Source organism: Gossypium arboreum, chromosome 11, assembly GCF_025698485.1.
Source record: "Gossypium arboreum isolate Shixiya-1 chromosome 11, ASM2569848v2, whole genome shotgun sequence".
NCBI classification, from domain to species: Eukaryota; Viridiplantae; Streptophyta; class Magnoliopsida; order Malvales; family Malvaceae; genus Gossypium; species Gossypium arboreum.
In genome coordinates, this window is record NC_069080.1 from 14915906 (window position 1) to 14936966 (window position 21061).

Below are 21061 nucleotides of genomic sequence, written 5' to 3' on the forward strand. Positions count from 1 at the left end.
ATTGGGTAACTAGGAAAGCAAGTTTCATTTGCTCAAACAAATTGATAATAGCAGTTCATAAGGTAATTGTGTGTATTTTTGGTTATATTTGAATCTGGTATAAAAAAAAACATATTAATAGAGGAATCAATAATTTAAATTATACAATTTATTTTCAACTATTCTAAATAAACGGAATCAAATTACTTTATTTATTTTTTATTTTTTACAAAGCAGGCCAATAAAAAGTATTTTTTTTTCATTTTAAAACTTTAAATGAATTTATTGTTACAATAAACATCAATAATGGTAATATAGAATGATCACAAAACAAAACACACAAATTTTACGGTGAAATTCTTTAAAAAAAACCACAATGTTGAAAATTGAATGATACAATAGGAGTTTTGTAACAACCCGATTTTCAGTGGTGTCAGAAACAATGGTTCGGGGCCACCAAATTCGACAAATAAGCTCATAAATTTTATTATTTAGTATTTACGAGTTAAATGTGGTTTTAGAAAGATTTTTGAATTAGTAATTTGTGTTTTATAAGGATTTATTAGGTCAATTGGTCTAGAAAATGAGGTATCGAGACCTCGATTCCATAAACCGAGCCGTCAATACTTTTATAAATATTTACAGAGTTTTATTAAGGTAGCATTAAAGTTCCGTTAGAAAATTTTAACGTTTTGATAGTTAATTAATTAAAAAGAACAAAATTGAAAAAGGTGCAAAACTTGCTAATTAAAAGAAATAGTGATTAAATGGCTTAAATGGTAAATAAGGGAGGACTTAAAGTGTAATTGAGCCTAAATGAAATGGCTGAGGTAGCATAAGCACACAAAAAAAGGATAAAATGAGGTGATTAAAGGGAAAAATTGAAAATAAATGAAATTAAAATATCAAATTGAAAAACCTAAAAGTTTCTAGACATTTTATTCATCAATTTTCTGTCCAAAAACACCATTGAAGAGCTCTTAAAGCTGGTTTTTATATTTTTACTTCAAGCGAGTTTAATTCTTGCCCTTTTCTTGTAATTTTTATGTTTTTTGAGACTTTTACAATTAGGTCCAACTAACTATTACCTTAGTTTTTTATTTTATTGAAAATTTTAGAAATTACCATTGAATAATATAGGATGTATTAGATGAATAAACATGAATTTAGAGTTTTAATTCTGTTGTATGATGATTTTATGAAGTGATTATGTTAAATATTGATTTTAGGATCAAATTGTGAAAAGATTAAGAATTAGGGTTTGATTTTAAATTTTTGTTTATTAAGGGCTGTAAGATAGCCTAGAATATTTAGATAAATTATCAATTGAGAAAATTTAGTTCATTTGATAGACTAATTAGTTAAGGGACTAAATTGTAAAAGTTGTAAAATTTGGGGTAATTGTGTAAATTTAAAAAATTGAGGGTATTAATTGTGAAGTGATTTGGAACTGAAATATATGCTAATGAATGAGTAATTTTATAATCTAGATCAAGATCCCTTAGATACTCGTGAAAAAGAAAATTAGTGGAATAGTCCCTGAACTTCTACAAATATTACAATTCAATGCAGGTAAGTTCTTACGACTAAATTTAAATATTTATATTCATTTGATGAATGGTATTATCTATTTATTCTATGGTTGAAAATGAAATATTGTTAAAGTTATAAATTGAATTGAATATTCGAAACAAATGGAACGCGAAATTTGAGTATATTCGGCATTTGACGAATTAACAGCATTGGAGGAAAATATGGAAAATTACCCAAGTAAATTAAAGTTCAATATTTGTTGCGAACTTTCATGTTTACTTTCTGTTTAGCTCTCAAGAGCTTCTGTTTAACTCATATGAGTTTCCGTTCAGCTCTATTAAGCTTCTGTATAACCCTTATGGGTTTTCGTTCAGCTCTTACAAGCTTCTGTTCAACCCTTATGGGTATTTTTTTAGCTCTCATGAGCTTCTATTCAACCTTCGGGCTTTTGAAAACGATGTACTTTTATCCGTAAGCCGTTCTCTGATTTGGGAAGATTTGGTAAGTAAATATGTAATTGAAATTTGAAAGACATATTATTTGTTATTGATATTGATCTGAAATAAGTGTATTCGTCGATTGAAATTGTGATTGGCAGGAAGTTTACATTGAATGAATATATTTAATTAATGTGTTATAGTAGGTTTGGTAAGATTTATGTTTAACCCATCAAACTTACTAAGCTTCATTAAGCTTACTTTTGTTGTTTAATGTCCTTGCAGACTTTCGTGAGGTCGGAAAATCGGATCAACACATCAAGTCACTCTATCCAGCTTATTCCGGTAGTTTTTGTACGTTTAATACGGTTTATATGGCATGTTTAGGGATGGTATGGTTTTGACCAAAGTTTGGCTTGTGTAAATGTTAGGGATGATGTTTTGTTTATATAATCATCTTAAATATATACATATATATTATTTTGGATATGAAGTAAATTTGTGATGTTGGTTTAAATAATGTATGTTTTTATGTATTTAATTGGTAGGGAACTTTAGTAGTTTAGTTAGATGGACTAAATAGGTAAGTTGGGTATTTGAGTATATGTGATGATATGTTTTGTTGAAAACATGATTTTGCCTTGTTTTGAATGCTTGGTTGGGGGTAAATTGATGTGTGAAAATGTTGTGTTTAGGGTGCTACCTAAAAAGGTGAGAAAAGTGGCCATGAAATGGCTTATTTTCGTTCATACGGGTATGTGTCTCAGCCGTGTGTGACACACGGCCTAACATATGGGCATGTGGTCTGGCTGTGTGTCCCCTGCATCCTTAAAATTGAGAAACATAATGCACAGGTATTTTCACACGGCTTAGCACACAGGCGTGTGGCTTGGCCGTGTAGCCTAAGTCAGTAAGCACCCTAATTTGGACACGGGCTGGGACACGGCAGTGTGCCCCTATTTTGAATGCCCACATGGCCTGGCCACATGGGTGTGTGTTCCCTGCACCTAGGAAAAATTTTAAAGTTTTGTGAAAAATTCTCTGAGTTTTCGGTTTAGTCCCGAATTGTTTCTAATGTATATTTTGGGCATCGAATGCTCATACAAGGGACAATATGAGTGATTTATGATTAGTTTCTGATATGTATGTTAAATGATATAAAATGTTCGTATTTGATCTAAAAAGTCTAGTAATGCTCTGTAACTTTGTTTTAGCGACGGATAAGGGTTAAGGGTGTTACAAGTTTCAACTATATCTATTTAAAGGTTGAAAAACCTTATTCTAATCAATGTCAAGTAGAAGAAATGTAGTTTTATAGTGCCGCATAACCTTTGGCCTTAAGTTTTACACAAATCCTCTTATTTTACTATTATATTTGTTTAATAATATTCAGATCACACAATTCTAACATTTACGGGGAAAGCAAAGGTAATCATATATTAAACAAACGGGTAATGATACGCCGAAAATTAGAACAAAGGACGTCTTGAAGATTCATCCCAAGAACACAAAACGAATCCAAAGACAACAACTTAATGGAAGGCTAATTGCAATTGAAATTATATTCAATCAAGAAAAGAAAAAACCATTGTTAACCTTAACTATACCATAGAATGGAATCCACTATCACCCCAGCTTTTGCCCACATGTATATTTAAATGCTTTTCTTTTCTTTTTTTAGCAGAGTTGGATCAATTCTGTCATTTTAGTGGACAGGCAAGCAAGATAACAAATTTATAGTGAATGTTAAAGGTATGGCATTTTGACCATCCCGATCCATACTGAAATTCTAACCAAATCTTATAAAAGTTTCAATGTATCAAGAATCTTGGGATGATTTTTTAGAACAAATTAGGCAGGTAGGATGATTACAATAAAACAATTTCTAAGTCGATCACCTCTCTCAATTTCATCCTGCGGTTGGTTGAGTTGCTTCAATTCATGGTTAATGCTGAAACCATATTTGGGTATAAAATCGGTCGTGAGGCTTGCATTTCTGTATCTGTATTGAAATTGGACTTTTCATTGTGGTGTCTCAACAGTGTGAGCCCAAAGTCATCGATTTGACTCTCAGATCACTTTCAAATTATCACTTTCTACTATGATTTTTTGAGCTCACTTATTCCACGCTATCAAGATGCCATCAAACAGCACCCATAATTTAGCTTCGACGACTGAGCACCAGAATGATTTCAATCTATAGTAGTTACAAATAAATGTTAAATTTACAATAATCTCAAAAGACCGTTAGAGCAGGCGCCAAATGTTGAGAGCAAAAATAAGTTCCGTTACATTTTCTGCTTACCCCCTATGGATTTCTATTTATTCTCTCTTCAATACTGAAACATTTACGTTTCCACTATCAAATCAGCCAACCCCAACTCCGATCCATGCACCAAATTATGTCCCTAATTTTCCTACCCTCTGCTCCACCTCTCTCCTTCACAAACCCTAACACTCCCTCTTCTCTCTTCCAAACTCAATAAAATTTCCATTTTTGCTATACTCGGAGCTTTAATTCTCTCTCTCTTTTTTTTTCCTAATGGCTCGAGCCTCGAGAGCTGTATTTGGTTCCGGTTGTGGAAATGCAATTTCCTTGGCTGAAGAAGAAAACGACGGTGGCAACAAGCAGGATTACAATAGTCAAAAAGGGTGGCTATATTATGTGTCAATGCAATGCTAGATATCTTTATATTCTCGATCCAGTGTTGTCCTATCCTTCCACCATTTTAGGCAGAGAAAAAAGTCACTGGAGGTAACTTTGATTTTAGATCTTTTCCATTTTCCATGGTTTCGAGTTAGATGTTTCCTCAAGCAGATCTCATTATATAGACTCTAATGAGTTGATTGCTACACAGTAAAGCTATAATAATTGCAGACGAGGTAATCCATAGGATTTGTATTTTTTAATGAACTTGGAGATGGTATAACTCCATCCTAATTTGGCTAATTAGTATTGTATTATTTATTTGGATTGAGGCAGGTTTTGGCTTCGGAAGTGAGTTGTGTCTTATTTTATGAACTATTTGATGATAATCCCAATTAATGTTGCATAACTTAAAAGGTGACTGCCTCAAATAATCTATCATGTTAAGGCCAAGGAGAACACCCGTCGGGTCCCAAGTGATATGAACACTGGGGAAGAAAATGGTACCACTAATTTTTGATTGGAACGTTTTTGGGTGCTTATATTTGATACCGTCGAGATTTTGGCAGGATTTCTCTGTCCATTGTTTGTTTCTTAATTTAAGTTTAAGCCATATATTTGAATGGATGAGATTTTTGCTCTGGCAAAATATACATCATTATGCCGTCATATATATAGTGGCTAGGTGGCAAAGTAGGTGAGAACTATTAACACATGCATATTATTAATATGTTTGTTTGTTTTCCTTTGCGTTCATCATGTGTTTTGTTTCATGCTCATCATCTGGTAGGCCACTTCAAAACTGTTGTAGAGGAATTAGGAAGGTCAAGGCCTAATGTTTGTGTAATTAGGTGAGGAGCACGCCATCCATCAATTACTGCTCCGCCCTCTATCATCATTTATCATTTCTTTTTCTTTCCCAACTTCCATGACATATACTATAATTACTATTTCTGATCATCAAACACGGTAGCCTGCTTATTAAATAATTAACCATTCATTTATCCTGCCCAAAATCTTGTTTTACCATTTCGTCTTCTGCTTCTAAGGGGATTGTTGTTGAACTTGAATTTTTTAAATGAAAACATATATACTTATTTGTTTTTTTATTATTAAAATTTGAATCACCCTTTGAATAAAATTTCGAATAGGAAATTGCATGTATTAAATTTGGGTGAATTTTCGAAATTTCAGTAAAATTACTTGGCAACGCCTTTCTTTAACTCCAACGAAATTCTAACAACATCTATATGAGAGTGCATTGCAACACCGAGAAAGATCAGTCTTTGCCTTATCCATGTGTTGTTTTAAGTGTGAACAGAATAAACACTTCCAGCCCTCTCTGTTTTATTTCCGTCAATTCCCAGGTAGCTTTGCCTCGTACCGTACCCATTATGTGCGTGCTTGTTTGCTAAGTTGACCACCCAACACCCAGCCAATGTAGCATGCCTACCGACCATCTCTTTTTTTTTTCTTGTTCATTATAGTTTAGATGCTTTCTTCCCTTTGTTTGCTTTCTCGCATTTGATATAATAAATATTTGATTATCGCATTCCAAATTCAAATTTTGATGATAATATGAATAAAAGGAATAATAACAAATTTCAAATGGACATAAATGATATTAAAAATAAAAAATAAAACATCCTTTAAAAATATTTGTGAAATATATTTTATGATTATGTGGGAATAAGTTGGATCCAGCTCTTAAAAAGAAAAACGGGTTAGCAGTTATAATAGCCGGCCAAATTGAAACGACGTAGTAGTGTAAGAGCCTGCCTAAAGATAGGGTTAGGGAAGGCGCAGCCCTCTTATCTCAATTCCCCTTCCTTCGTGGCACCTGCTCCTTTTCCCGATTTCTTAAGGGCTAGGCAGTCACCGCCCCCCCACTCAAAATTCCAAATCCTAATTGTTGGAGCCGAGCACTTGTTTTAAAATTTTAAATTACTGAATGATATAAATAAATTATAATACAAGAAAAATTCGATGATACTATTACACTATCAACTAGGACTACAATAAAAAATTTATATAATTGTTTTGATTTTTTCAAATCAATATATCATCTATTTTTATTTTACTTTGTATAAATATTAATGTTTTAGAGATTGATATTATTTTTCTTTCGCACCCAAATTTTTAAATCCGTCTTAAAGTTATAATTTTTTAAACCCTTAAATTTAAGAATATTATAATTCATCCAGAAATTACAAGGTATCAACTCAAACTATATTATTATCAGTAATAAAATTTATAAATCTGAAAAAAAAAAAACAAAAAACCAAAAGGAAGAATATAAATCTATAAATAAATAAACAAAAGAGAGAGAGCGAGAGACTCTAGGTTCGTCCTCCTTCGTACGACACCCTCCTTGGTCTTTTCTTTGTATTTCTATTTGTTGTGTTGCTAGATTCAGATCAGGCTTTGGCCTTGCCTTCCAGCAATCCGACTCCTCCCTTATTCTTCCACGTCAAAAAATCACCCTTCTCTCATCCCTTAATCTTTCCCTTTTTCTTCAATCTCAATATCATCCTTCTTCATTTCCATCGTTTCAGATCAAAAACATTCCCCGTATCTCTTACCTTTCCCATCCACCTCTCTGTTTATAATCCCTCAGTATTTCTATCATGGGTTCTGATGCCGCTTTTCATGAAGATATGCACGTAAAGTTTCCTTTGCTTTTTGCTTTTCCTTGACATGCAGTGACACGAGGGGTTTATTCAGATTCAAACTGAGAAGGAGAAGGGCAGATGGCGAATCAGGTCGTCAAAGTGAGGAGAGAAACAATTGCGGCATGCATGACTTGTCCTCTTTGCAATAAGCTTCTTAGAGATGCCACCACCATATCTGAATGCCTTCACACGTGTAAGATTTCTCTCTCCTTTTCTTGTTTCCCTTTCTAAATTTCCTTCATTGTTAGGTCATTTGTTCTCAATTCTTGGAAATTTCCAGTTTTGCTCCTCTTCTGATCTGGTTGCTCTTGTTTTTCCCACTTTCTTATCTGGGTTTTTTTTTCTTGATTTCGTTTCTTTCTCTCTCTCTTGACTTGTTCGCTGAATGCTCAGTTCCATTGCTGCTTTGTTTCCTATCTCTCTGCTTCTTACCAGTTGGTGCTAAGGCATTTTGTGAGAATACCTTGGTATTAAACTAATGCGTACATATTTGTTGGTGATACAGTTTAGTCATTGGGAAACTGGATTTTCAATGTATTCATTCGTGACTTCTGTTTATTCCAATGTTAATCCGTTTGTTTAAAATTAATTGCTCCCAGTTTTCATTTTCCGCGGCTTCTTACTATCATATACTGTACTTCAAATTTAACAGTGTTCTCCAAAGTTTAGAGCTTTCCTTATTTGATTTTCAAGTCCATAACACGATTCAAACTGTAATATGAATTTTCTGTTATGAATTATAATAGGACCAAAACTCTTTTACGAGTTACATCAGAGTTTCAATTGTTTTAGTTGCCTTCACTTTCTCAACTTGTTTCCGCTAAGATCTTCCCTACGATTGATGTATGTGATCTTTATTTCAGTGCCTTGTAAGTCTGTTGAATTAATAATTATAAACTTACGATAGATTACTCTTTTCAATTTATGTAGTTTGCAGAAAGTGCATATACGGTAAGATAGAAGACGAAGAACTAGAGTGTTGTCCGATATGCAACATTGATTTGGGTTGTGTTCCTCTGGAGAAATTAAGGTATCCTTCATTATATATTCTTCTCTACCACCTTCTCTCTGCCTCATATAGTCATAACTAATAAGTTATATTTTAATTGCTTTCTTCGTGACAACTTTTTTTTTTACATATAAAGTAGTCATTCTAGTTTTAGTCTTGTCAATGCTCCAAAAGATCTCTACTTGTTTCAAGTGGTTATTGGTGGCTTTTACTGATATCCTATGTATTCCTTAGGATCATTAATCTGTATTAATTAGGAGCTTATTCCATCCTTTAGAGGTTTGAAAGTGGCTTCTCCTACATGCCGTTCATCTTTTAATTGATTCCATAAATTTCAAATGTAAGGCATTGAATGAAAACTTTGAAGTGGAAAGAGCGGAAATTACAATGCATCTTATTGGAGTCCATGCTTACCAATTTTTCAAAGAAGATAGAAAAACATGAATATCTTTACTAGCAACAAATATTGCTTAGTCTCTCTTCCATCTCCTGAGGTTTATTTGTCTTCCCTTATCTAATAGAGTTGAGTGTATGTAACTTAGCCAATTTCAAGTGAAATGTCTAAGCAGAACCTATCAGTGTTATGCAATTGTCAGAACTCATTGCTTTAATGGGATTGTGAATCTCCATGCGGAAATCATGGAGAAATCTGTTCAATTGGGAAAAATTGCACACACCTTCCGGCTTTCCTTAATAATTATTTTGTGTATTTCTTTGTTGATTATCTGCACATGCTTTATGTTGTTTAATCAAAATTTGGGAGAAATCAATGTGTACTGAGATTCTTCTATGCTTTTGGAAATCAGACCAGACCATAATTTGCAAGATGTGAGGTCCAAAATTTTCCCTCTTAAAAGAAGAAAAGTGAAGGCACCTGAAGTTCTGCCCCCAGTTACAATGCCTACCAGAAGAAAAGAGAGGTCACTCTCTTCATTGGTGGTTAATGCCCCAAAAGTATCAACACAAGCTGCTTTAACTGGAAGGAGAACAAAAGCTATTGCCAGAAAGGCCAATGCTTTGCGAGGTTCCAGTTTTTCAGTGGAGAGGCCTCTTAAAAGAGAGGATGACTCTATGGAGGAACACCAGGAGAGTGCAAGCTCACCTGAAACGCTAAATAAATTCACTCAAAATAAAAGACAGGTAAATTGAAGCCTGCATATTTTTAGTATGTGATGACTTTTTCTCTCACAAGGTCCAATATTGTTTAGTAGTTCTCTTTTTCTCAAACACTTATTTACCCGAAATGAATTAATGTTTTGGATTTACTGATAATATCTGTTGTCTTTATAAAATTGAAAAACAGTGTATTTCTTCTGCTGAACCTAGCCAAAACTTGAATAAAGATGCCAAGAATGGTGATGAATCATGGGATGGGAAATTGGATCTTTGGAAACCTTTGAATTGTTTGGTGGAGGTTGCAAATAGAACCAAGTCCTTCAAGTCTAGTTCACAAGGTTCTGATCCTAAATTAGAACCTACCCATGTCCCCAACATTGAAGCTCAGATGTGCAAAAGCAAAAATAAGGAAGACAAATGCAAAACAAAAATTGAGGATGAAAAGAATATTACTGGTCCTGCAACTTCAGAAACTGTAACTCCAAAAAAGTTACGCAGGATCCGGCGAAAAAGGGCTTCTGGATTTGGGGATTCTGTCCTTTCTCCACAAGCTGTGCTAGATGCATATGGCCCAAAGCATGGAAGAAGAATTGGTCCTGTTTGGTTCTCATTGGTGGCCTCTGAAGACCAGTAAGAATTTATTTTGACCTTCAAACTGTAATGTAGTGAAAAGGGAGTTGTCTTAAGATTATTTTTCTTGGTCATAAACTGATTAAAATTTCAATGCTTTCAGGGAAGGAGGTGCTCCCCTCGCTCGGATTCCTGCAATTTACCTAAGGATAAAGTAAGTTCCTTTAGCTAATTCCTTCATGAGTCTTGCAATAGCTTGCTACATATATTCTTCTTCCTTTTGTCTGAAGATAGTAAATTTGATCTGTTGCTTATTAGCACCATGATTCTTACCAGTCAACTGTCCTGTTTTTTGTACCATAATCTCATGTTATTTTGGCTTGGTGATGGAAAAGAGAACAGACATTTGGGTTGTTACCAATCTAGACTGCTAATGGGATTCAATAAATATTATATGCTGAAGTCTATAAAGTGATAGTCAATTTAGAGTTATGAGTTATAATGGACTGTGAGACCAGAAAGATACTGGTGAAGGCAACGATACATATCTTGGTAGTCTTTCTGCATAACTTATACAGACGAAGTTTCACTTGTAGAACTAGGGCCATGGTAGGTACTGAACTCATGGGCAACCGAGTAGATCATGGGTTTGAATTACTTCCACCAATTATGCATGGAAATGCTTACTGGATGACTTATAACTGTCCTGCCTTGTTTACAACTTGGATTTAACTAATGGACCTCATATGCTGAGTATCTCCAAGTATTTACGACAACTGATGCTTATAACCAAGAGTCATGAATAAGAAGGCTAGACATTAGAGTATAGATAGAAATAAAGCACTGGTGAGAGCAACAACCATTATTAGTAGTCGAGTGTCACCTTCTAGACAGCATTTTCTTATCAACCTTTGGTAATGTTAATTTTCATCAACTTGTTCTAGAAAGCATTTGGCCAGGGTGTGGGTGGTTATATAAAGATCTGGTAAGCCTATGACAAAAACACAAAATGCACATAAAAGTGTGGTAAGACAAGTAATAGTTGGATAAAAATTACTTTCGTTTTAGATTGTTTTATATGAAAATGGTCTCTCTAGTTCTATTGTTAATCCGGCTTCTATCCACGGATTATGGGTAATTTTCTCCCCCTATTTTAAGCTCTCTTTAAAGGTTCTTCTTTTACTTGGTGAAATCATTTTATGACTTGGTTATTTTCGCTCATTTTCTACTTTAACTTAAATCATTTAGGCTTGCGTTCCAGACATTGTAATGGTCAAATTAGTGTCAAGCAGATCATGTGATTAAAAGGGGCACTTTGATCCTGGTTTTCATTTACTTATATAAGTTCCTTATTTTGTAAGGAGTGAGGACTTATCGTCGACTAACTTTACATTAGATTCCTTATTGGAATCCTAAAGCAATTACGACAAGACTGCAAGCTGAGTACATCTTTTGTGGACATGCTTGGAAACTACTCAATATAAATTTGAAAACTGAAAAAAGTGACATGATGAACAGTTAGGCCCTGAACGACCTGTGTGTTTTGTGAAATGAATTATGTTGTTTTCATACATATTTAATTTAGGTCATGTGGTATGTGGGATGATGCCTGCGTTTTTCACTTAGAGTTTTGAACTGAATGATAGCTACCTGTCAGTGTCACTTTAGATACGGCCGCATCTTCTGTAACCATTTTGGTTAAACTGTTTTTCAATATAAGTTTTGCTACAAAACCCTGAAAGTTTTTAACTTTCTGATTTTTTGAAACGGTAGAATGGTTCATATTCGTTTATTTGTTACTGTGTCAGGGATGGAAATATGCCTGTTTCTTTTATTCAAAAATACCTGATCAAGAAATTGGACCTTACCGATGAAGCTGAGGTAAGTCAATCTATCCTTGAATGTTCTCTGATGATTCACTAAGAAGAAATTTGGCCAAAATGATTTTAGCTTCTTCTTTTGGTTTTTCAATGTCTACTTTCATCAACGAGGCACTTTCTAGAATATGATAAACTGCTTCTTTTTTTTTGTCTTATGCATGAGTATTTCGAAACATGGTTAGAAAAGAATAATTGCAAGCCTTAATCTTCACTTTGTTGAGAGCATGCATATGGCATACCCATATATGCGCGTCAAACTAGTCCAACATTCCTCTCACTACCTGAACAAATTTCCTCATTCAGCCACCAGAATTACTTTAGTCATTTGTTGTGGTTAAGGTTCCTTATCTCAGAAACTAGGAATAATGTTAAAGTTGAGATGTGCGAGTTTCTCAAGTTTCCAACTAAATGTGAGAAGAAAGTGGTTGTATCATCTTTATTTACATTTTGGTATGTATAATGTGTATACTTATATTGGCAGGTTGAAATCAAATGCATGGGACAACCTGTGCTTCCCACACTGCAGTTGTATAATTTAGTGGATTTGTGGCTACAAACAACATCGACATCACAACGTGTAGCTGCATCTGTAGGTTCTTGTGCAAAGGATTTTGTAATGGTGTTGGCATATGCTCGAAAAGTGTCAGGGCAACAATAAAGCGTTGTTTCATTCTTTTCCCACCACGTCAATAATCTTAAATGCAAACATAGATGATATGTATCAGTCATTATTGGAATCTTGATGGGGCAAATAGAGTAGGACATTTTGATGCGGCATGTATTCTATGATGGCATATGTTGAGTGAGTTGTTGTTCTTTATACCAATGCTTCATTTCACTTTCTACTCGGTTACAACTGGTAGGTCTTCTTTTTCAATGTCTTAAAGAAAATTATAAAATGGGTTGATCAATTAAAAGTTTTATGTTTTATAATGATTTTAATAAATTATTATTATTAAGGTGTTTTATAGTTGGAATTATGTCATTACCCATTGTATTGCCCAAATTAAAATAAAATAAGATTGATGGTAATATCCTCCAGTTTTTATTTTTGCTTCAGTTTGCAACTATCATACCAACTAGTATAAATTAATATTTGATTAGTGCTCGTATTTACAAATTGTTTCACTTTTCTTTTCATTTCTCTCTAATATTCACTTATTTGTTTTTTAATCCAATTTTAAAACATTTTATCTGTCGTTTTTTTTATAATAAATTTAAAAATAAAGTATATTTATTAACTTGAAACTGTAACATATCGGTAAAATAAGTCAACATAACTCTTCTCAACTAAAACTCAATAAACTTTTGTTATTTCTTTTCTTGAGGAAAAAAATAAAATATCTCAATAGATATGAAAATATATATTTATCAAAAGGAAAAAAAAGGTATAATTGGGAATTAGCTAACTGCACTAAAATAAAAAATTCCTCTCATCATGTTTAAAATGTCCATCCGAGATTTATAACTGTTTTTAATTATATTGTCTCCAAAATTTAATTTATGTTTTTTTAAAGATGCAATTAGCTTTACTACTCCATTGGTGATCAGGTAACTATATTTTTATTATTTAAAATTTAAAATTTAGAATATTAAGAATTTATAATTTTAAAATATAGAGAAATGGGAGGGATTCATAGTATCTTATCATACTTACAGTTTAGGAATCCAGATGGATAAAGTTGCGTGCAATAGTAGAGACACCAAATCCAAACTTATTACTTAAAAGACAAAAAGGCCAAATGCCAAATCCTAACTAAACCCATATTAATTTTATTAACAAAGGGAAAATGAAAGGTGTAATTATCAAATGAAAGCAGCTTGATACAATAGCAAAGAACCAGTTCACCTTTAAATGACTAATTAGCAAGGGCTGCCCACAACCGAAACCAGCCCCTCATCGCTACCCTCCGCTCCACCCGAGTACAAATCCTCCGTTCCCCTCAACGCAGCGTGTAGTCCCACGGTCAAAGCTCCCACCAAAATCGAAACCAACACGTTCAACCAAACGTCGGTGAGAACCAGAGCTACGATCGTAATTACGCCGAGGATCGCCAGCACGAGGCGGTCGTCTATCGGACGGTTGAGAATGTACAAGGGATCTCCTCGGAAAAAATAGAGGAAGAACCAAGCCACGAATACGACCAAGAAGACAATCATGGAGATTGGGTGCCATAGGAGGCCGAGGAAGAGGACCGCCAGGATTAGCATGGAGTAGTTAACGCGGAAGTAGTTCAGGTTTCGCTTCATGCGAGCGGCAGAGTCGCCGGATGATAATGGGGTAGCGAATGATGTGAAGGAAAGGAACTCGCGCCACGGGCGACGGGTGAAGGCAGAGTGGGTGGCGCGTGCGAAGAGCGCCATTGTGGGTGGGGATTGCGAGGTCATTGCTGACGTTAACCAAATATCTGATTGCAGTAAAAGAGGCCTCGTGAAGAGATAGAGAGAACCTTTGAGCTTTTATTTTTATTTTTTTAAGATCATGGTAGTTTTATTTAGGAAGTTTACTTTTGACTAATATATCACAGAAAAATCCCTCAAACCAGTATGTTCTTTTTAAATGGCGTAATGATAAACTAATCCTCAATATTTATATATTTGTCAATTTAACCTTTTATCTTTTTCTGAGTTGGTCATTGAACTTTCAGAAGAGAACCAAATTACTTTTCTTTAAAAGAAAATGATAGTTAAAACTTTAACTTTTAAGCATATTAGTTAAAGTGAGACTATTTATTTTATTTGTCACGTTAATAAATAATTTAGAAATTATAAAAAGTTAAAATTAAAAATATAAAAATTAGTATGGAGTACACGTGAACTATCATGTTTAAAAATTTAACATTTTAACTAATATATATTCTCGTTAAAAGATCATTTCAACTCTTTTTAAAAATTGATAGTTAAATTTAACTAAAATAAAAAGAATAAGGGTCATATTGATAAAAAAAATATAAACATTAAGAGTTAAATTTATCATTATTTCTCTTTAAATTTTTATACTTGTTTTATAATTAAATAACCTCTTTACCCATTAAAATCCTTAATTTTAATTTAAGCAATTTTTAAATTTTTTATTTTATCTGCACGTCATAAACGTCATAATTTTAATATGTTAAACACTCAAATGATAGAATTAAATATCTTTTAATCTATCATTTTCTATAAAAAATAAAATAAAATAAAGGGTTGTATTCCCATTCATTTAATTTTAGTTTTAGCACCCAAAACATAAAACATAAAAATTAAGGACAATGATTCCAATAGTTCTACTTTTATAGTTATCAACACCCGGTTGATTCAATGAAAACAGGTGCGATAGCTAACCCTCTTCAACTTCATTGTATCTGCCAACAACCATGCTACTCTCTCAATACCTAGACAGGTGGAAATAGTAAATATGTAAGCTAATTCAATACATTGTTATATCAGTCATATATGATCCATCCCTTTCTAGGGTGCTTTGTTATTTGCCGATATGATCCTCTCACCAACTTTCTCTATTTTGCAATGAAATGAAATGTTGTATTTGTTAGAAAAATCATGATCGTTTCAAGGCACATTTCCAACAACATATAAAAATTATTAAGTTGGTAGGATATGATATTGAGTCACATAGTCAATAATTTTATACATCAATCCCCCCTTTTCACTCGATTTTTAAATATTTAATTTTTTATGTAAATTCTATAAAAGTAAGATGTTGATTAAGTGAAAAGGAGATTGATTGAAATTAAAATGGCTAGATGCCATATTCTAAGTACTAAATATATGTGAGATAGAAAGCCGCTCAAAAGCAATTACTCTGTGAATCTTAAAAATGGTAATGGAAAACAATGAATTAGGATAGTTGGAAGCAAAACTTGAGGAGCGCTTGTGAGTGAAGATCATATATTTACTGCCAATTAGTCATGTGGAGATCAATTTTAACAGATAGCTTTTTTAAAAAACAACAATACACTCTTATTTTTATGTTTTATTTTAATAGATTGAGTGAAAGATTGAAAACATTTGTAGAAGAATAATAATTATAAATTTTAAAAATGAGATTAAATCTCTCCACAAAGAAAATAATATTTATATATTCGGTTGACATAAAAAGTGTTTTAACTATGTGAATATTGATGTATACATCAAATTAACTTTAAAAATTACCTAAATAGTAAAAGAGATGATATTACCCACCATTATTATGGTTTTCACATTAACTATTTTGAGTACAAATATGACACGCGGATAAACAGTAAAATGACACATTTCTTCTTCTTTAATTATCAGTGAAAATCAATATTAATGTATACAATAAATCAACTTAAAAAATTTATCAAAACTAAAGCTCAGAGAAATTTCGAAATCAAACCTGCTCGTTCGCTACCTCAAAAAATATTCCTTCTGGCTAATCTTTTCTCGGACAACGCATCGGATTTTTAATAAATTCAAAACGCAGCGTTTTGCTGATATTAGTCGGTCCCACACACACTGTTGTATGTTTTCTGTGTACTCGAGGCGAGCTCTATTGGTTAAACACTGACCTTTGACCGCAATATTTGTAGTACCCAAAATCCGGCATTTCAAGATCCCCCCGCTAAAACGGGAAAATATCATTTAAAGGAAAAACTCTGAGTCTGACGACGATCTGCACACTGAAATTCGCTTGTTCTCGGATTGACGTCGCTATGGTTTATATAACATCGTGGGACGAATTTGTCGAGAGAACTGTACAGTTGTTCCGTGCCGATCCTGAATCTGTATGTTAACTTTACTCTCCCTCCTTTGCTCTATGCCCTACTCTATGAATCATCATTGTTGTTATATAATAAGGAAAGTTTCGGGCTGGTTTATATTTCTTGATTTCTAAGTTTCAGATATGATTTTTACCTATTTTCTTTTTGGGGTTCATTTTTCTGGATTTGGATCGGGGGAATCTAGACGCGGTATTGCATGAAGTACCGACATTGTGATGGCAAATTGGTTTTGAAGGTTACTGATAACAAAGAGGTATGAATTGAGTTTCCTTAATTGTTTATGTGGTTGGCTTTGATTGATTCCATTGTTATGGTGAAGTGTTAAATCGATGTTTATTCCCACAGAATTAGGTTAGATTTGGGATTAATTAAGGAAATGTGTCAGAATCTGAACATCTGTTTTCCTTGAATGAATTTGCTCATATGCTTTATGCGGATAACGTACTTCACATTATATCTCTTTTAGCTTTCTTGCTGAAATTGCAGCAATGATTTCCTATTCTTTCTTTCTTTTCTTTTCTTTCTTCTTTTTTTTTTTTTCTGTTTCTTTATTGTTTCTTAGTAAGGAATTTGATGGCATGATCACGTTGTTGAGGGAAAAAGAAATCGGCAAAGCAAAACTGTTGATCAAAGATAGTGGAAGACCTAGGTTTCTTGAAATAGCCTTATGAACATTGTCCGTACGGCCCCCTGGTAAAGTTTCTTCTTAGTTATGTTACTTGGACTTGGATGTGCCAGGATTCAGGAATGTGTCTTATGTGGGTATGTTTAATTTTTTAAAATCTTTTCAATGTATTTGGAGAATATGCGATTAGACACAGTGTGAGAGACAGATACTTTAAGAAAAAACGAAGAGCTGGAGTAACATAGCTTCTTAGGTTCCTACTTTCCTATATTTTTTTGAGCCAAGCTATCTAGGCTATACAGAAGAAATAACACTGATACTGTATTCTTTCTTCCATTTCTGGCTCCAAATTAGAGAAATATTGTTGCACATTTGACTATTTCATAAGGAATGATGATGCATGAGTGAATTTTGGGAGTGCTCATATTCTATGTTTGTCAGTTTTCCTCAAAACTCTTGGCTGGAAGAGCAAGGTTAGGATTCCTTTCAAAGCTCTTTAGGAATTTGTTTCTATGAGATTAGCATTAACTGTTGAAGTGATGCAGTTTGGCGCTACTGATGAAATTTTGTATTATATGAGTGAATTATTCCATGTGACTCGAGTCTTTCCTTGTTTTGAGATCTTGCAAAATCCTTAATGTTATACTTTCTTTCTATGAAATCTGAATTGCTCAGTTTTCTTCAGATAAGTTTGAGTGTTAAATTGATTTCTTTAACCTGCATGTATTAGTCTATACTTGAAATCATGAATTGAAAGGTGATAAAGGTATAAAAATTTAACTCTGCCAGTTGTATCTGACCTATGTGTCATTGGGTGATCAGTTATCTGAACATACATCCTTATAACTTCGTATGTTTTAAAGGTTAGTTACATTTTGAGGATTGAGGATTTGATGGCAGAAAAGGGTCAATTGTTCATTCTGATCTGAATATCTCCAGGTTAAATGATGCAAGAGCATAATTGAAGTCTGCTCAATCGTCTTCAGTTTTTAGGTTTAGAACTTAATCCTAAGGTCCAATGTGCTGTGATGGCTATGGTTAGATATGGACATGTGGTGAAGGATGCAGTAGATAAGAACCCCAGGTTGCTCAAATAACTCAAGTTGAATGTTTAAGAGCCTAATTGGAACCTGCAGGCTGCCGCTATTAGCTTTTGGATTATTTTAAAGGCTCAAGTTAATTGAGGGATCACTTGTAAAAGTAGCATAACTATAATCAGCTTGGTAGGCAAATATCAGACAATGACAATTAGATCTCGATTCTGCTTCTGTCTCCCTCTTCGTGCCTTCCCGGTCGTCTATCATCTCAGTAAATATGATATTCATAACTAGTGTACCTGTATTTAGTTAACGTTTTTTGTTTTAATCTTCTACTGTCTCTTTTGTCTTGGAATTTTTTAGGTAAAGTATTAATAGGTTGTAACCTTCAGACTTTTGAATGAGGTGCATGGCATCTTGATTTGTTTATGCTATATGCCCCGTGGTTTGCTCATGATGAACTATTTGACATGTTATCAGTGCCTCAAGTTCAAGACAGATCAAGCACAGGACGCAAGGAAGATGGAGAAACTGAACAATATATTCTTCACTTTGATGGCTCGGGGACCAGATGGTATTGTTTTTTCTTATCTTTGTAATAAGAATAGCTTTTCTATGTTGAATATATAGCACGCACAAATCATCAATTTTTGGATGAAGATCAAGTGGCAGCATGCTATTCAAACTTAATCCTCTCTAAGAGCCCAATAAAGAAAAGGGGAAGAGAAAAGAAAGGTTTGGGGATGATAATTTATGTAGCCAATTGCTTTTTGCTAGGATGTCCATATTCCTGCTAGTAGTTGTCTCTTAAATATCTTAAATTTAAAGTGTACAGAAAATGGCTTGGAGTATCTTTGACATACAGAGAATCCATAATCAAGAAATTTGGATAAGATACTGGAAATCCCGTGGTGGTCCTATGGATTACTGTTATGAACAAAACTTCCCTACATATCCTTTAATCATTTATCAGTGCATAGTTTTGTATGTGGACTAACTGGTACCGTTCTTCCTTCTGATGCAGTGGACATGTCAGAAATTACAGGGAAAGAACAGGAAGCACAGCTGGTGAAGAAAGGAAGGGGAAGAAAACAATAGCTTGATTTGCTGGTAGACATATAAATGGTTTTGAGCAAACGTGATTGGACTCGATGAATTTTAGAGGAATTTTGTGACTTACGATTTGAAAATGCTGGGATTGTCAAAATTTTCCTGAAAGAAATTTAAAGAACATTCCTTATTTTCTGATTCACCTTTTGTAGAGTAAGCTACAAGTGTACAATTATAACTATGGTGGGTGGGAGTTAAACTCTCAATCCATAGCTAAACATGTGTGGAAAAGCAGAGTGGGCGGTGGACCATCTCGCCAGGGTGTAGAGTGTAGACACTTGAAGTTGAATACTACACGATTCTCCATCTGAATCATATGATATCATCTCATTAATTGAAGCGTGGTATGGAGTAATTGCGAACCCCTAACAAAAACCTCCTCCAAATGTTTACGCACTGCAAAAGGGGGCCAGATCCAAAATCCCTTTTTCTCTTTTTCGCTATCCAGCCTTGGCACATAACTGTGTACTCACTGCACACGAGTGTGAATGTGTAGTCAATATCTATGCCACTTGTGTTTTATCCTTCTCTGCCGAACTCAGTTCATACTCATAAGCCACGAGGCACAAGTGACGTTCATGAAGTTACTCAGCGTTCACTAAGTTGTGAAGTGGGTCTCTTCTCTCTTCTCTCGGCCTTTGCAAGCATATCTCAGAGACTCGTACGTTGGGGCTGTTTGTTGTTTAATAATCACAATTCGAATAAAGCATGCATGAGGTTGATGGAATGAGAACAGTATAATGAAATTCATCCCTAAACATACCATACCTTTCATGCAAACGTTTTTAGTAACAAGCAGACAATATTTGGATGACCCATCAAATCTTGGTCTCTACTAGTACTACATTTTAAAGGAGGAACAGTCGGCCCTTTTTTTAAAAAAAAAAAAATTAATGGGTGGGGTGGGGGACAGACAAGACTTTTTTCTCCCAAGGTTTCTCGTCTCTTTTCACTGCTGAAGTTCATTCAAAAAGAGCAACTTAAATGCCAAGAGGCCAAAAGACAAACCCATGCAAAAGAAAAGCAAAAGAAAACCTAAGGCAAACTCTAATCATGCTCCACCTTAAAAGCTCTTACTCGGCTCTCCTCAGATCCCAATACACTTGTTTGCTTTATTTCGCTTTAGAAAAAAAAATCCATGTGACGATTAAAAAAAGGCATGTGAAATCCCAACAACACTCTCTTTACTTTTCCTCGCTAACTATTTGAAAAAGCCAAGGAGCAGAGTAGGGAAAAAAAAGTTGGAGAAAATATTCCTCCAATAAGAGGGAAAGATGGAGGGGATGTTTTTGGTGGGTATAAGCTGAGACAAAATGCCGCTTTATTTCTTTATAGGAAGATGGTATGTTTGGGAGGAGAACTTCTGGTTTTGGAACTCCTAAATTATAATAATCAATAAACCATTATGTTACGCCTAAAATGGTGATTACATACCGCCAAATCAGACTCGACTATACGCAATTCACTAATTAATATAAATTACTTATAAATTTTAATTTAAATATATAAATTATATATTTTTTAATACTATATCTATTAATAGTATCTCTTCCATCCTTAAATCAAATAAAAAATGTGCATAACCATGCCCAAAGTATTTTCCTCATTACTATAATTGCAACGATAATTAACACTCCATTGATATAGATTATAGTTTATACAAGCATAATCTTTATAAATTCAAATATATAATACATTTCAAGA

The 21061-nt window shown here is 33.8% G+C and overlaps 3 protein-coding genes across 4 annotated transcripts; 2 read left to right on the top strand and 1 right to left on the bottom strand.

Moving 5' to 3' along the window:
* Positions 1-6846: 6846 nt before the first annotated feature.
* LOC108470658 (E3 ubiquitin protein ligase DRIP2-like) lies at positions 6847-12789 on the top strand. Of its 2 annotated transcripts, XM_017772048.2 has the most exons (7): positions 6860-7461; positions 8199-8298; positions 9084-9417; positions 9581-10023; positions 10127-10177; positions 11772-11844; positions 12325-12789. In XM_017772048.2, exons 1-7 carry the CDS (start codon positions 7347-7349, stop codon positions 12499-12501), a joined length of 1293 nt encoding a protein of 430 aa, XP_017627537.1. In that variant the 5' UTR covers positions 6860-7346; the 3' UTR covers positions 12502-12789. The 2 variants fall into 2 exon arrangements, with proteins under 2 accessions (XP_017627538.1, XP_017627537.1); XM_017772049.2 differs by lacking the exon at positions 11772-11844 and having other exon boundaries at positions 6847-7461.
* Positions 12790-13525: 736 nt separating this feature from the next.
* LOC108472941 (PRA1 family protein E-like) lies at positions 13526-14347 on the bottom strand. The gene has a single exon (XM_017774508.2). It carries the CDS (start codon positions 14229-14231, stop codon positions 13707-13709), a length of 525 nt encoding a protein of 174 aa, XP_017629997.1. The 5' UTR covers positions 14232-14347; the 3' UTR covers positions 13526-13706.
* A 1990-nt stretch (positions 14348-16337) lies between these two features.
* LOC108471310 (signal recognition particle 9 kDa protein-like) lies at positions 16338-19499 on the top strand. Its single transcript, XM_017772948.2, has 4 exons — positions 16338-16588; positions 16770-16838; positions 18728-18821; positions 19272-19499. The coding sequence occupies exons 1-4, from the start codon at positions 16517-16519 to the stop codon at positions 19343-19345; spliced, it is 309 nt and encodes a 102-aa protein (XP_017628437.1). The 5' UTR covers positions 16338-16516; the 3' UTR covers positions 19346-19499.
* The last annotated feature ends 1562 nt before the right edge of the window (positions 19500-21061 follow it).

Excerpts from the sequence above, each read along its gene's own strand:
- LOC108471310 (XM_017772948.2), top strand. The coding sequence starts at position 16,517 with ATGGTTTATATAACATCGTGGGACGAATTTGTCGAGAGAACTGTACAG. Across the intron at positions 16,589-16,769 it reads TCCGTGCCGATCCTGAATCT|ACGCGGTATTGCATGAAGTA; the intron begins GTATGTTAACTT and ends GGGGGAATCTAG. Across the intron at positions 16,839-18,727 it reads AGGTTACTGATAACAAAGAG|TGCCTCAAGTTCAAGACAGA; the intron begins GTATGAATTGAG and ends ACATGTTATCAG.
- LOC108470658 (XM_017772048.2), top strand. The coding sequence starts at position 7,347 with ATGGCGAATCAGGTCGTCAAAGTGAGGAGAGAAACAATTGCGGCATGC. Across the intron at positions 10,024-10,126 it reads TTGGTGGCCTCTGAAGACCA|GGAAGGAGGTGCTCCCCTCG; the intron begins GTAAGAATTTAT and ends CAATGCTTTCAG. Across the intron at positions 11,845-12,324 it reads ACCTTACCGATGAAGCTGAG|GTTGAAATCAAATGCATGGG; the intron begins GTAAGTCAATCT and ends TTATATTGGCAG.
- LOC108472941 (XM_017774508.2), bottom strand. The coding sequence starts at position 14,231 with ATGACCTCGCAATCCCCACCCACAATGGCGCTCTTCGCACGCGCCACC.